This window comes from Rana temporaria, chromosome 5 (genome assembly GCF_905171775.1).
Source record: "Rana temporaria chromosome 5, aRanTem1.1, whole genome shotgun sequence".
Taxonomy (NCBI): Eukaryota; Metazoa; Chordata; class Amphibia; order Anura; family Ranidae; genus Rana; species Rana temporaria.
In genome coordinates, this window is record NC_053493.1 from 427594587 (window position 1) to 427611161 (window position 16575).

The 16575-nt window shown below is 47.2% G+C and overlaps 1 protein-coding gene across 1 annotated transcript in view; it reads right to left on the reverse strand.

Annotated features, from left to right (window-relative positions):
• The window catches only part of LOC120941395 (SCO-spondin-like), a 210291-nt gene that overhangs the window by 61107 nt on the left and 132609 nt on the right, over positions 1-16575 (reverse strand). The window contains exons 69-76 of the mRNA XM_040354735.1: positions 13025-13170; positions 12570-12664; positions 6046-6095; positions 5758-5931; positions 2876-3046; positions 538-617; positions 264-433; positions 127-173 (exon numbers count right to left, since the gene is read on the reverse strand). Coding sequence (XP_040210669.1) covers positions 127-173; positions 264-433; positions 538-617; positions 2876-3046; positions 5758-5931; positions 6046-6095; positions 12570-12664; positions 13025-13170 — 933 coding nt within the window. The remainder of the gene's footprint in view (positions 1-126; positions 174-263; positions 434-537; positions 618-2875; positions 3047-5757; positions 5932-6045; positions 6096-12569; positions 12665-13024; positions 13171-16575) is intronic.

The window sequence follows — 16575 nt, forward strand, 5'->3', positions numbered from 1 at the left end:
GACCCTCTACTGTCAGGACACCAGATGAAATTCTCAGGCCTTGTCCCACCCCCGCAGACCCTCTACTGTCAGGACAACAGATGGAATTCTCAGGCCTTGTCCCACCCCCGCAGACCCTCTACTCACCCGCACAGGGGACCCCGGTGCACTGCATGGTTCCGTTCACACAGGTGCTGGGGAGAGATGATGATAATGATGAGTTGGGGGGGGGGGGGGGGGCCGGGACTGTACAGTAGAGGAAGGAACATTAAACCGGCTCTCACCAGTTATTACACCCATCTCCTCGGGGGACGGTCTCGCCAGGAAGACGCCTCCCTCCGGTCAGGAGGTCCAGACAGGTGCATTCTTCTAGAGCCACACAGGCCGTGCCGTTCTCTGCCAGGACCTTCCCCGGGGGGCAATAACAGCCCGGCTGGCAGGATTCAGTGCAATGCTGGTGGGGGGGGGAGACGGGGGGGCTCTTACCAATCATCATATCATTCAAATGTAATTATAAATTCTCATCCAATCAGAAAAAGGAGGAGTCACATGACTTACCGTGATGTCATCACATGACCTGGGGCAGGGCGGGCCACAGCCGCTGTATGCCGCGTCCGCGATCGATGAACAGTTCATCACTGGAGGGAAATAAAAATCCTCCAAATAAGAACGGATTTCACATCAACTGAACCCCAACCAGACGACTCCGGAGTCCCGGGAGGTGAAATACCCATCATCCCTCAAATAGAAGGGAGGGGGATTTGTAGTAGAAGGGAGGGGATTTGTAGTAGAAGGGAGGGGGGATTTGTAGTAGAAGGGAGGGGGGATTTGTAGTAGAAGGGAGGGGGGATTTGTAGTAGAAGGGAGGGGGATTTGTAGTAGAAGGAGGGGGATTTGTAGTAGAAGGGGGGGGGTTTGTAGTAGAAGGGAGGGGGGATTTGTAGTAGAAGGGAGGGGGGATTTGTAGTAGAAGGGGGGGGGTTTGTAGTAGAAGGGAGGGGGGATTTGTAGTAGAAGGGAGGGGGGATTTGTAGTAGAAGGAGGGGGATTTGTAGTAGAAGGGAGGGGGGATTTGTAGTAGAAGGAGGGGGATTTGTAGTAGAAGGAGGGGGATTTGTAGTAGAAGGGGGGGGGTTTGTAGTAGAAGGGAGGGGGGGTTTGTAGTAGAAGGGAGGGGGGATTTGTAGTAGAAGGGGGGGGATTTGTAGTAGAAGGGAGGGGGGATTTGTAGTAGAAGGGGGGGGGATTTGTAGTAGAAGGGAGGGGGGATTTGTAGTAGAAGGGAGGGGGGATTTGTAGTAGAAGGGAGGGGGGATTTGTAGTAGAAGGAGGGGGATTTGTAGTAGAAGGAGGGGGATTTGTAGTAGAAGGGAGGGGGGATTTGTAGTAGAAGGGAGGGGGGATTTGTAGTAGAAGGGAGGGGGGATTTGTAGTAGAAGGGAGGGGGGATTTGTAGTAGAAGGGATGGGGGATTTGTAGTAGAAGGGAGGGGATTTGTAGTAGAAGGGAGGGGATTTGTAGTAGAAGGGAGGGGGGATTTGTAGTAGAAGGGAGGGGGGATTTGTAGTAGAAGGGAGGGGGATTTGTAGTAGAAGGGAGGGGGGATTTGTAGTAGAAGGGAGGGGGGATTTGTAGTAGAAGGGAGGGGGGATTTGTAGTAGAAGGGAGGGGGGATTTGTAGTAGAAGGGAGGGGGGATTTGTAGTAGAAGGGAGGGGGGATTTGTAGTAGAAGGGAGGGGGGATTTGTAGTAGAAGGGAGGGGATTTGTAGTAGAAGGGAGGGGGGATTTGTAGTAGAAGGGGTGAGATTTGTAGAAGGGAGGGGGGATTTGTAGTAGAAGGGAGGGGGGATTTGTAGTAGAAGGAGGGGGATTTGTAGTAGAAGGGAGGGGGGATTTGTAGTAGAAGGGAGGGGGGATTTGTAGTAGAAGGAGGGGGATTTGTAGTAGAAGGGAGGGGGGATTTGTAGTAGAAGGGAGGGGATTTGTAGTAGAAGGGAGGGGGGATTTGTAGTAGAAGGGGTGAGATTTGTAGAAGGGAGGGGGGATTTGTAGTAGAAGGGAGGGGGGATTTGTAGTAGAAGGAGGGGGATTTGTAGTAGAAGGGAGGGGGGATTTGTAGTAGAAGGGAGGGGGGATTTGTAGTAGAAGGGAGGGGGGATTTGTAGTAGAAGGAGGGGGGATTTATGCTTAGGGGGTAAGCATGCAGATTAATTCTCATATTTTTTCTTGATGGGGGGGGGGGTTTGCTGACACGTAATGCTCATACATCTTGATGGGGGGGGGGGGGGGGTTTGCTGACACGTAATGCTCATACATCTTGATGGGGGGGGGGGGTTTGCTGACACGTAATGCTCATACATCTTGATGGGGGGGGGGGGGTTTGCTGACACGTAATGCTCATACATCTTGATGGGGGGGGGGGGGTTTGCTGACACGTAATGCTCATACATCTTGATGGGGGGGGGGGGGTTTGCTGACACGTAATGCTCATACATCTTGATGGGGGGGGGGGGGTTTGCTGACACGTAATGCTCATACATCTTGATGGGGGGGGGGGGGTTTGCTGACACGTAATGCTCATACATCTTGATGGGGGGGGGGGGGTTTGCTGACACGTAATGCTCATACATCTTGATGGGGGGGGGGGGTTTGCTGACACGTAATGCTCATACATCTTGATGGGGGGGGGGGGGTTTGCTGACACGTAATGCTCATACATCTTGATGGGGGGGGGGGGGTTTGCTGACACGTAATGCTCATACATCTTGATGGGGGGGGGGGGTTTGCTGACACGTAATGCTCATACATCTTGGGGGGGGGGGGGTGTTTGGCACGCTTGCCTCGGGCTCTAGCTGGCCCGGCGCTGTGTATATTATTAGAGGGCGCTCACTCACCCGGACACGGCGCAAGCTGGCAGGGCTCCACCTCTGTGCTCAGACCCTCACAGTAGTCTCCGCCCCCCAATGGGGAGGGGTCATCACACTTGCGGCTGTGAGATCTCACCCCCTCGCCGCACGTCTTGGTACAGTCCGTCCAGCCGCTCCACGCGCTCCAGTCTCCTCTTTCTGTAATGGAGGAGATGGGAGGAACCATGTGAGCCCAGGAAGGGGCAGAAAGCGTTGCAAAGTGATTTTTAAATAAAAATAAAATCACTTTTTTAAATTTTGCCCTTTTTTCTGTTTTTATGTAGCAAAAAAAAAAACTGAACTAATAATAATAATAATAATAATAATAATAATAGGAATTGAGTTTACTAAAAAAAAATGGGACTTTTACGTTTTCTTTTGCAGATCAGAAGTCATAGAATGTATGAATAAATAATAAATACAATGTAACAATTTGTTTCTACATTGTATTTCCTCAATGACACCTTTACATGGGAGGGGCCGTATTCTCACTCCTCCCACTATGTAAAACAAGGCAAATCCCGGTTGTCATTTTGACAGCCGGTAATTGCCAGGAATTGCGGCGGTGGGGAAAGGACCGGGGGGGGGGGGGGCGTGGGAGATACGTCCTAAATCTTTGTTGGCGTTTTATAGGACGTATCTCTCGCATTCAAGCGCATTAGACATTTGCAATTCGTTTCGCTTCCGAATTCATTTTTTACCGAATTTTGACAAATTCGTTAATTCCGGAATTTCCGGATTTATCAATTCCCGAATTTTCGGATTTCCGAAATTTTAAATTTCCGAATTTCGAAATTTTCAAAAAATTCGGAAATTCTGGGCCAGATTCAGAGAAGAAGTACGCCAGAGTATCTGCTGATATCTGCTGATACTCCGGCGTACTTTCAAATTTGCCGCGTCGTATCTTTATTTGTAATTCACAAACCAAGATACGACGGCATTTGGCTAAGATCCGACAGGCGTACGGTTCAGATCTTAGGATGCAATACTTCGGCGCCCACTGGGTGGAGTTCGCGTCGTTTTCTGCGTCGGGTATGCTAATTAGCTGTTTACGGCGATCCACGAAGGTACGCACGTTCGTCGCATTCTCTTACGTCGTCCCTAGTCGGCTTTTCCCGTCGCAAAGTTACGGCTGCTATTGAGATGGTGTAAATAGACAGCCCATGTTAAAGTATGGTCCCTGCCCCATTTGAATTAGGCGGGCTTGCGCCGGACGGCTTTACGCTACGCCGCCGCAAGTTTACACGCAAGTGCTTTGTGAATCAAGCACTTACGCTAAAAACTTGCGGCGGAGTAACGTAAAGGACATATGTTACGCCGCCGTAATTTTTCGTGAATCTGGCCCTCTGAGTTTTGGAAATTCGGAAATTAGAAAATTCCAAAAATTTGACATTTCGAAAAATATTTTAATTTCGGAAATTTGAAAATTTGAAATGAGAAAATTCCAAATTTCTAAAATTCCAAAATTCGACATTTTGAAAATTTCGGAAATTCCAAATTTCTGGAATATTTAAATTTCAGAAAATGTGAATATTAAACATTTCGAAAATTCCAAAATTAGAAATTCCAAAAATTCAGAAATTTCGAAGATTCGGAAATAAGAAAATCGGAAACTCAGAAAAATAAGAAAATTGGAAAATTCAGAATTTGGAAATTCGGAAATTAGAAAATCGAAAAAATTGGAATTTCGAATTTTCGAATTTCTAAATTTTCGAAAATTCGGAAAATCTGAGTTTTGGAAATTCGGAAATTTGAAAATTCCAAAAATTTGACATTTCGAAATATTTAAATTTCGGAAATTTGGAAGATTGAAAATTTGAAATGAGAAAATTCCAAAATTCGACATTTCGAAATTTCGGAAAATCCAAATTTCTGGAATATTTTAAATTTCAGAGAATTTGAATATTCTAAATGAGGAAATTAAACATTTCGAAAATTCCAAAATTAGAAATTCCAAAAATTCAGAAATTTCTGAGATTCGGAAATAAGAAAATCGAAAAAAAATTTTTTTTAGAATTTTCGAATTTCTAAATTTTCGAAAATTTGGAAATTCTGAGTTTTGGAAATTCGGAAATTTGAAAATGCCCAAAATTTGACATTTCAAAATATTTAAATTTCGGAAATTTGGAAATTTCGGAAATTTGAAATGAGACAATTCCAAATTTCGAAAATCCCAAATTCCAAAATTCGACATTTCGAAATTTTGGAAATTCCAAATTTCTGGAATATTTTAAATTTCTGAAAATTTGAATATTCTAAATTAGGAAATTAAACATTTCGAAAATTCCAAAATTAGAAATTCCAAAAATTCTGAAATTTCGGAGATTCGGAAATAAGAAAATCAGAAACTCGAAAAAATTTGAAAATTGGAAAATTCTGAATTTGAAAATTCGGAAATTAGAAAATCGAAAAAATTGGAATTTCGAATTTCCGAATTTCTGAGAAAATAAAAAAAAACGAATATAACAAAAATGAAGGAATTTTTCGGCAGTGCCCAAGTCTAAAGCACATGTGCATGAAGAGTGTTGCATTCAAATAAATGAAAAACTCTGTAACTGACCACACCGGTCCTCCTTGTGCTCGCTGTGCAGCCCCCGAAGAGCTCCCTAGGGGGCGCCGCAGAGTGTAATCCGCCTCTGATATCCACCAAACTAAAAATTTCCATTACAAATGGATGTTACCATGAAAATCTAAACCATAATCTTGGCCATAGTCCCCGTCCTTCAAGGGGCCCCCCGAATAATCCGGCACCCAGCGGGAGAATGGGGCGGGGCTTAGCTGAACAGGGTACCACATGCTGAGGACCGCCCCCGCGGTATACGGCGAATGCTCGGCACACCCACCACATGGGACATTATGGGTCTCCTCACCATCACACGGCTCCGGGTCACAGGGCCGCTCCTCCCGCTCGGGACCCTCACAGGGCAGCCCGGTTCTGGAGGGAGGCGGGTCGGTGCAGAATCGGTAGCGGTTCTGGAACCCTCCCCCACACGTCGCTGAACACTCGCTCCACGGCGTCCAATCCGACCAATTCCCATCGACAGCTGTGCGATAAAAAAATAACGTATTACTGGATGGTGTATAAATCTCTCCTCCCCCCCAACGTATATCTAGACCCCCTCCAATAACCCCACCCCCGAGCACCGCCTGATACTCACCGCCACAGGGGAGCTGCGAGCAATTACCGATCCGTCCCGAGAGGCAGGAACTGGAGGAAGAGCAAAGATTGGATTGTTACCCTGAATGTACCCCAGGGGGCGCCACTGAGTCACACCACACTGTCCGCTCCCCCCAATACATACCTTATAAAATGATATGCTCCTCAGTAATTACACCCCTGCATAGTACTAATCTACTCCTCAGTAATTACACCCCTGCATAGTACCCATCTACACCTCAGTAATTACACCCCTGCATAGCACCCATCTACTCCTCAGTAATTACACCCCTGCATAGCACCCTTCTACACCTCAGTAATTACACCCCTGCATAGTACTAATCTACTCCTCAGTAATTACACCCCTAAATAATACCCATCTACACCTCAGTAATTACACCCCTGCATAGTACCCATCTACTCCTCAGTAATTACACCCCTGCATAGTACTAATCTACTCCTCAGTAATTACACCCCTAAATAATACCCATCTACTCCTCAGTAATTACACCCCTGCATAATACCCATCTACTCCTCAGTAATTACACCCCTGCATAGTACTAATCTACTCCTCAGTAATTACACCCCTGCATAGTACCCATCTACACCTCAGTAATTACACCCCTGCATAGTACTAATCTACTCCTCAGTAATTACACCCCTAAATAATACCCATCTACTCCTCAGTAATTACACCCCTGCATAGTACCCATCTACTCCTCAGTAATTACACCCCTAAATAATACCCATCTACTCCTCAGTAATTACACCCCTGCATAGCACCCATCTACACCTCAGTAATTACACCCCTGCATAGTACCCATCTACTCCTCAGTAATTACACCCCTGCATAGTACCCATCTACTCCTCAGTAATTACACCCCTGCATAGTACCCATCTACTCCTCAGTAATTACACCCCTGCATAGTACCCTTCTACACCTCAGTAATTACACCCCTGCATAGTACTAATCTACTCCTCAGTAATTACACCCCTGCATAGTACCCATCTACTCCTCAGTAATTACACCCCTGCATAGTACCCTTCTACACCTCAGTAATTACACCCCTGCATAGTACTAATCTACTCCTCAGTAATTACACCCCTGCATAGTACTAATCTACTCCTCAGTAATTACACCCCTGCATAGTACTAATCTACTCCTCAGTAATTACACCCCTAAATAATACCCATCTACTCCTCAGTAATTACACCCCTGCATAATACCCATCTACACCTCAGTAATTACACCCCTGCATAATACCCATCTACTCCTCAGTAATTACACCCCTGCATAGTACTAATCTACTCCTCAGTAATTACACCCCTGCATAGTACCCATCTACACCTCAGTAATTACACCCCTGCATAGTACTAATCTACTCCTCAGTAATTACACCCCTAAATAATACCCATCTACTCCTCAGTAATTACACCCCTGCATAGTACCCATCTACTCCTCAGGAATTACACCCCTGCATAGCACCCATCTACTCCTCAGTAATTACACCCCTGCATAGTACCCATCTACTCCTCAGTAATTACACCCCTAAATAATACCCATCTACACCTCAGTAAATACACCCCTGCATAGCACCCATCTACACCTCAGTAATTACACCCCTAAATAATACCCATCTACTCCTCAGTAATTACACCCCTGCATAGTACCCATCTACTCCTCAGTAATTACACCCCTGCATAGCACCCATCTACTCCTCAGTAATTACACCCCTGCATAGTACCCATCTACTCCTCAGTAATTACACCCCTGCATAGTACCCGTCTACTCCTCAGTAATTACACCCCTGCATAGTACCCATCTACTCCTCAGTAATTACACCCCTGCATAGTACCCATCTACACCTCAGTAATTACACCCCTGCATAGTACCCATCTACTCCTCAGTAATTACACCCCTGCATAGTACCCATCTACTCCTCAGTAATTACACCCCTGCATAGCACCCATCTACACCTCAGTAATTACACCCCTGCATAGTACCCATCTACTCCTCAGTAATTACACCCCTGCATAGTACCCATATACTCCTCAGTAATTACACCCCTGCATAGTACCCTTCTACACCTCAGTAATTACACCCCTGCATAGTACTAATCTACTCCTCAGTAATTACACCCCTGCATAGTACCCATCTACTCCTCAGTAATTACACCCCTGCATAGTACCCTTCTACACCTCAGTAATTACACCCCTGCATAGTACTAATCTACTCCTCAGTAATTACACCCCTGCATAGTACCCATCTACACCTCAGTAATTACACCCCTAAATAATACCCATCTACACCTCAGTAATTACACCCCTGCATAGTACCCATCTACTCCTCAGTAATTACACCCCTGCATAGTACTAATCTACTCCTCAGTAATTACACCCCTAAATAATACCCATCTACTCCTCAGTAATTACACCCCTGCATAATACCCATCTACACCTCAGTAATTACACCCCTGCATAATACCCATCTACTCCTCAGTAATTACACCCCTGCATAGTACTAATCTACTCCTCAGTAATTACACCCCTGCATAGTACCCATCTACACCTCAGTAATTACACCCCTGCATAGTACTAATCTACTCCTCAGTAATTACACCCCTAAATAATACCCATCTACTCCTCAGTAATTACACCCCTGCATAGTACCCATCTACTCCTCAGGAATTACACCCCTGCATAGCACCCATCTACTCCTCAGTAATTACACCCCTGCATAGTACCCATCTACTCCTCAGTAATTACACCCCTAAATAATACCCATCTACACCTCAGTAAATACACCCCTGCATAGCACCCATCTACACCTCAGTAATTACACCCCTAAATAATACCCATCTACTCCTCAGTAATTACACCCCTGCATAGTACCCATCTACTCCTCAGTAATTACACCCCTGCATAGCACCCATCTACTCCTCAGTAATTACACCCCTGCATAGTACCCATCTACTCCTCAGTAATTACACCCCTGCATAGTACCCATATACTCCTCAGTAATTACACCCCTGCATAGTACCCATCTACTCCTCAGTAATTACACCCCTGCATAGCACCCATCTACACCTCAGTAATTACACCCCTGCATAGTACCCATCTACTCCTCAGTAATTACACCCCTGCATAGTACCCATATACTCCTCAGTAATTACACCCCTGCATAGTACCCATCTACTCCTCAGTAATTACACCCCTGCATAGCACCCATCTACTCCTCAGTAATTACACCCCTGCATAGCACCCATCTACTCCTCAGTAATTACACCCCTGCATAGTACCCATCTACTCCTCAGTAATTACACCCCTGCATAGTACCCATCTACTCCTCAGTAATTACACCCCTGCATAGTACCCATCTACTCCTCAGTAATTACACCCCTGCATAGTACCCGTCTACTCCTCAGTAATTACACCCCTAAATAATACCCATCTACACCTCAGTAATTACACCCCTGCATAGTACCCATCTACACCTCAGTAATTACACCCCTGCATAGCACCCATCTACTCCTCAGTAATTACACCCCTGCATAGCACCCATCTACTCCTCAGTAATTACACCCCTAAATAATACCCATCTACTCCTCAGTAATTACACCCCTGCATAGTACCCATCTACTCCTCAGTAATTACACCCCTGCATAGTACCCATCTACTCCTCAGTAATTACACCCCTAAATAATACCCATCTACTCCTCAGTAATTACACCCCTGCATAGTACCCATCTACTCCTCAGTAATTACACCCCTGCATAGTACCCATCTACTCCTCAGTAATTACACCCCTGCATAGTACCCATCTACTCCTCAGTAATTACACCCCTGCATAGTACTAATCTACTCCTCAGTAATTACACCCCTGCATAGTACCCATCTACTCCTCAGTAATTACACCCCTGCATAGTACCCATCTACACCTCAGTAATTACACCCCTGCATAGTACCCATCTACACCTCAGTAATTACACCCCTGCATAGTACTAATCTACTCCTCAGTAATTACACCCCTAAATAATACCCATCTACTCCTCAGTAATTACACCCCTGCATAGTACCCATCTACTCCTCAGTAATTACACCCCTGCATAGTACCCATATACTCCTCAGTAATTACACCCCTGCATAGTACCCGTCTACTCCTCAGTAATTACACCCCTGCATAGTACCCTTCTACACCTCAGTAATTACACCCCTGCATAGTACTAATCTACTCCTCAGTAATTACACCCCTGCATAGTACCCATCTACACCTCAGTAATTACACCCCTGCATAGTACCCATCTACTCCTCAGTAATTACACCCCTGCATAGTACCCATCTACACCTCAGTAATTACACCCCTGCATAGTACCCATCTACACCTCAGTAATTACACCCCTGCATAGTACCCATCTACACCTCAGTAATTACACCCCTGCATAGTACTAATCTACTCCTCAGTAATTACACCCCTAAATAATACCCATCTACTCCTCAGTAATTACACCCCTGCATAGTACCCATCTACTCCTCAGGAATTACACCCCTGCATAGCACCCATCTACTCCTCAGTAATTACACCCCTGCATAGTACCCATCTACTCCTCAGTAATTACACCCCTAAATAATACCCATCTACACCTCAGTAAATACACCCCTGCATAGCACCCATCTACACCTCAGTAATTACACCCCTAAATAATACCCATCTACTCCTCAGTAATTACACCCCTGCATAGTACCCATCTACTCCTCAGTAATTACACCCCTGCATAGCACCCATCTACTCCTCAGTAATTACACCCCTGCATAGTACCCATCTACTCCTCAGTAATTACACCCCTGCATAGTACCCATATACTCCTCAGTAATTACACCCCTGCATAGTACCCATCTACTCCTCAGTAATTACACCCCTGCATAGCACCCATCTACACCTCAGTAATTACACCCCTGCATAGTACCCATCTACTCCTCAGTAATTACACCCCTGCATAGCACCCATCTACTCCTCAGTAATTACACCCCTGCATAGTACCCATCTACTCCTCAGTAATTACACCCCTGCATAGTACCCATCTACACCTCAGTAATTACACCCCTGCATAGCACCCATCTACACCTCCTCAGTAATTACACCCCTGCATAGTACCCATCTACACCTCAGTAATTACACCCCTGCATAGTACTAATCTACTCCTCAGTAATTACACCCCTAAATAATACCCATCTACTCCTCAGTAATTACACCCCTGCATAGTACCCATCTACTCCTCAGTAATTACACCCCTGCATAGTACCCATATACTCCTCAGTAATTACACCCCTGCATAGTACCCGTCTACTCCTCAGTAATTACACCCCTGCATAGTACCCTTCTACACCTCAGTAATTACACCCCTGCATAGTACTAATCTACTCCTCAGTAATTACACCCCTGCATAGTACCCATCTACACCTCAGTAATTACACCCCTGCATAGTACCCATCTACTCCTCAGTAATTACACCCCTGCATAGTACCCATCTACACCTCAGTAATTACACCCCTGCATAGTACCCATCTACACCTCAGTAATTACACCCCTGCATAGTACCCATCTACACCTCAGTAATTACACCCCTGCATAGTACTAATCTACTCCTCAGTAATTACACCCCTAAATAATACCCATCTACTCCTCAGTAATTACACCCCTGCATAGTACCCATCTACTCCTCAGGAATTACACCCCTGCATAGCACCCATCTACTCCTCAGTAATTACACCCCTGCATAGTACCCATCTACTCCTCAGTAATTACACCCCTAAATAATACCCATCTACTCCTCAGTAATTACACCCCTGCATAGCACCCATCTACTCCTCAGTAATTACACCCCTGCATAGTACCCATCTACTCCTCAGTAATTACACCCCTAAATAATACCCATCTACACCTCAGTAAATACACCCCTGCATAGCACCCATCTACACCTCAGTAATTACACCCCTAAATAATACCCATCTACTCCTCAGTAATTACACCCCTGCATAGTACCCATCTACTCCTCAGTAATTACACCCCTGCATAGCACCCATCTACTCCTCAGTAATTACACCCCTGCATAGTACCCATCTACTCCTCAGTAATTACACCCCTGCATAGTACCCATATACTCCTCAGTAATTACACCCCTGCATAGTACCCATCTACTCCTCAGTAATTACACCCCTGCATAGCACCCATCTACACCTCAGTAATTACACCCCTGCATAGTACCCATCTACTCCTCAGTAATTACACCCCTGCATAGCACCCATCTACTCCTCAGTAATTACACCCCTGCATAGTACCCATCTACTCCTCAGTAATTACACCCCTGCATAGTACCCATCTACTCCTCAGTAATTACACCCCTGCATAGTACCCATCTACACCTCAGTAATTACACCCCTGCATAGTACCCATCTACACCTCAGTAATTACACCCCTGCATAGTACTAATCTACTCCTCAGTAATTACACCCCTGCATAGTACCCACCAATTATTACAGTCCCTCAGCACCATCTCTCCAGGTTCATAGAGGACTCCGCTCTCAGTACAGGGACACAGCGATGGGGGGACACAGCGGTTATTCTGTAGGAGAAGAGGGACAGTCACACACAGCTCGGAATAAGGCCCCCTCTATTGGGCACATATTACACCTTCATTGCCAGGGTTGGAAAGGTTGGTGTACTGGCAGGGTGGGGGGTGGTAGAGGGTCTCTGCCCCGGGTAAATTAGGGGTGTCACCAGACCATATCAACCGGGTTTGTGCCCCATGTCTGTCTAGACCATGTGAGAGTGAAGGAGGCCCTGAGTAGATCAGTCATCCACCCAACACTCCCAGCATAGTTCCACCACCCGTCGTCTCCCTCCCCCATGTTTCATGGACTCGGAGAAACTCGGAGGAAGAAGGAACAAACCCTCCCCCCACCCCTCCCACCATCAGACTCACCAACAGAAGCTCCTCCCTCTGGCAGTAGCAGCCCGGCTGGCACGTCCCGTCATCTTCTTCTTCATCATCCAGATGAGCGCAGGAGGCGGGGCCTTCACTACACTCCTTCCACACCTTCCCATCCGGACAGATCCCGGGATCCTCTCCTGTAAGGAGGACAATGAGAAGATCCAGAATAACTCTTCTATTCCAAGACATACCAACCACCAAACATCTACCATACCACCACCATACCACCACCATACACCCACCATACCACCACCATACACCCACCATACTACCACCATACCACCACCATACATCCACCATACCACCACCATACACCCACCATACTACCACCATACATCCACCATACCACCACCATACCACCACCATACATCCACCATACATCCACCATACACCCACCATACCACCACCATACCACCACCATACACCCACCATACCACCACCATACACCCACCATACCACCACCATACACCTACCATACCACCACCATACCACCACCATACACCTACCATACCACCACCATACCACCACCATACACCCACCATACACCCACCATACCACCACCATACACCCACCATACCACCACCATACATCTACCATACCACCACCATACACCCACCATACACCCACCATACCACCACCATACACCCACCATACCACCACCATACACCCACCATACCACCACCATACCACCACCATACATCCACCATACCACCACCATACACCCACCATACACCCACCATACACCCACCATACACCCACCATACCACCACCATACACCCACCATACCACCACCATACATCTACCATACCACCACCATACACCCACCATACCACCACCATACACCCACCATACACCCACCATACCACCACCATACACCCACCATACACCCACCATACCACCACCATACCACCACTATACCACCACCATACACCCACCATACCACCACCATACCACCACCATACACCCACCATACACCCACCATACACCCACCATACACCCACCATACATCTACCATACCACCACTATACCACCACCATACACCCACCATACCACCACCATACCACCACCATACACCCACCATACACCCACCATACACCCACCATACCACCACCATACCACCACCATACACCCACCATACACCCACCATACACCCACCATACATCTACCATACCACCGCCATACATCAACCATACACCCACCATACACCCTCATACATCCACCACTATACACCCACCACACACCCACCATACCACCACCAAACCACCACAATACATCCACCATACACCCACCATACCACCAACATACCACCACAATACATCCACCATACACCCACCATACACCCACCATACCACCACCATACACTAGGGCTGCGCATCTTCACCGGTCTCACGATTCGATGCGATTACGATTATCAAGGCCACGATTCGATTCGATTCGATTCCGCGATGCATCAAGATTACTGCGTGCGGTTTTCATTAAAAAAATGCAAGCAGTTGGGAGAACTTCGAGAACTCCTCAATTTTTTTATTTTCAACAGACATGATACAGGAGATAGTCAGAGGCTGCAGACATGGTACAGGAGACGTTTAGAGGCTGCAGACATAGTACAGGAGACGGTCAGAGACCGCAGACATGGTACAGGAGACGGTCAGAGACCGCAGACATGATACAGGAGACGGTCAGAGACCGCAGACATGGTACAGGAGACGTTTAGAGGCTGCAGACATGGTACAGGAGATGTTTAGAGACCGCAGACATGGTACAGGAGACGGTCAGAGACCGCAGACATGGTACAGGAGACAGTCAGAGACCGCAGACATGGTACAGGAGACAGTCAGAGACCGCAGACATGGTACAGGAGACAGTCAGAGACCGCAGACATGGTACAGGAGACAGTCAGAGACCGCAGACATGGTGCAGGAGACAGTCAGAGACCGCAGACATGGTGCAGGAGATGGTCAGAGGCTGCGGACATGATGCGCCAAGTAGCCAGCATTGGGTTCTGATGCGCTGCTGCTGCCATGGAGAGACCAGCGCTGTCAATAGCAACCATGGTTGTTTGCCCAATGGTTCACTGTCGGATTCCCCCATCCACCTGGAATGTGTAGATGCGATGGGGGAATTTGTTTTTTCAGTGTAAAGCCCAAACTAACAAAAAAAAGCGATCAGTATGAGTGCTAGCTGGATCTTGGAAGGATAGCAGGAGAGAGAGACAGATAGAGGAGAGAAAGGGACAGTTCAGTTATGTATGTACAATGAAAAATGCAGTGCTCACTCATTCAGGGACGAGGCTGGAAGTTCACAGCTTGGAATGTGTAGCTGCCGACTGTGTTGTTCTTCCTATCTCCCGCGCACCCCCCCTCTCTCTCTCCTTCACAGCTGTACATCGGGATAGGAGAGTGGGCGGGCTGGGCAGACACAGAGGGGGAGAGGAGGAGGGGTAGCCTGTATGCAATGCTGGGAGGGGGGAGTGAACTTTGCTGGGCTGTGTGTGAGCCGAGTGTCAGAGAAGACACTCGGCTGCAGCCACCAGCCCCTAAATGTACAGACTGGTTCTCCTGTCCTACGGACGGACGGGAGAAATCAGTTTGTTTTCTCACACTGTTACAGGGATAATGGAGTCTGGAAACACTGCTCTGAACCCCCACAGTGCAGGATCTCCAGGGACTTTGGCAACCCTAATTCTTCCGCCACTCCCACAGATGTGATGACAGACAGTAATCTGTCTCACGGCTCCATGCGGCTCTGCACTACACGTCAGGCAGATGAGAAGTGTCACTGTCCAGTGTCCCGAGGTACAAATTCTGAGGAGGGGGAGAGCCTGGGTGGGGCAGCATTCTGAGGCAGAGGCTACATCACCCATTGACGGGGAACGGCGCTAGGTTCAGCCAGCCGGTTGATGGCTTAAGACGCTGCTGTGAGTGAGGGGGAGGAGTGGCAATGACGTCATGCATAATCGATTAACACAGGCTACCGCATCGATGCAGAATCGGGCAGGGCATAATCTCGATGCATCGATGCAACGATTATTTTCAACACCCCTACCATACACCCACCATACACCCACCATACACCCACCATACCACCACCATACACCCACCATACACCCACCATACCACCACCATACACCCACCATACAACCACCATACCACCACCATACACCCACCATACACCCACCATACACCCACCATACTACCACCATACATCCACCATACACCCACCATACCACCACCATACACCCACCATACAACCACCATACCACCACCATACACCCACCATACACCCACCATACACCCACCATACCACCACCATACACCCACCATACACCCACCATACCACCACCATACACCCACCATACAACCACCATACCACCACCATACACCCACCATACACCCACCATACACCCACCATACCACCACCATACCACCACCATACACCCACCATACCACCACCATACACCCACCATACCACCACCATACACCCACCATACAGCTACCATACCACCACAATACACCCACCATACCACCACCATACATCTACCA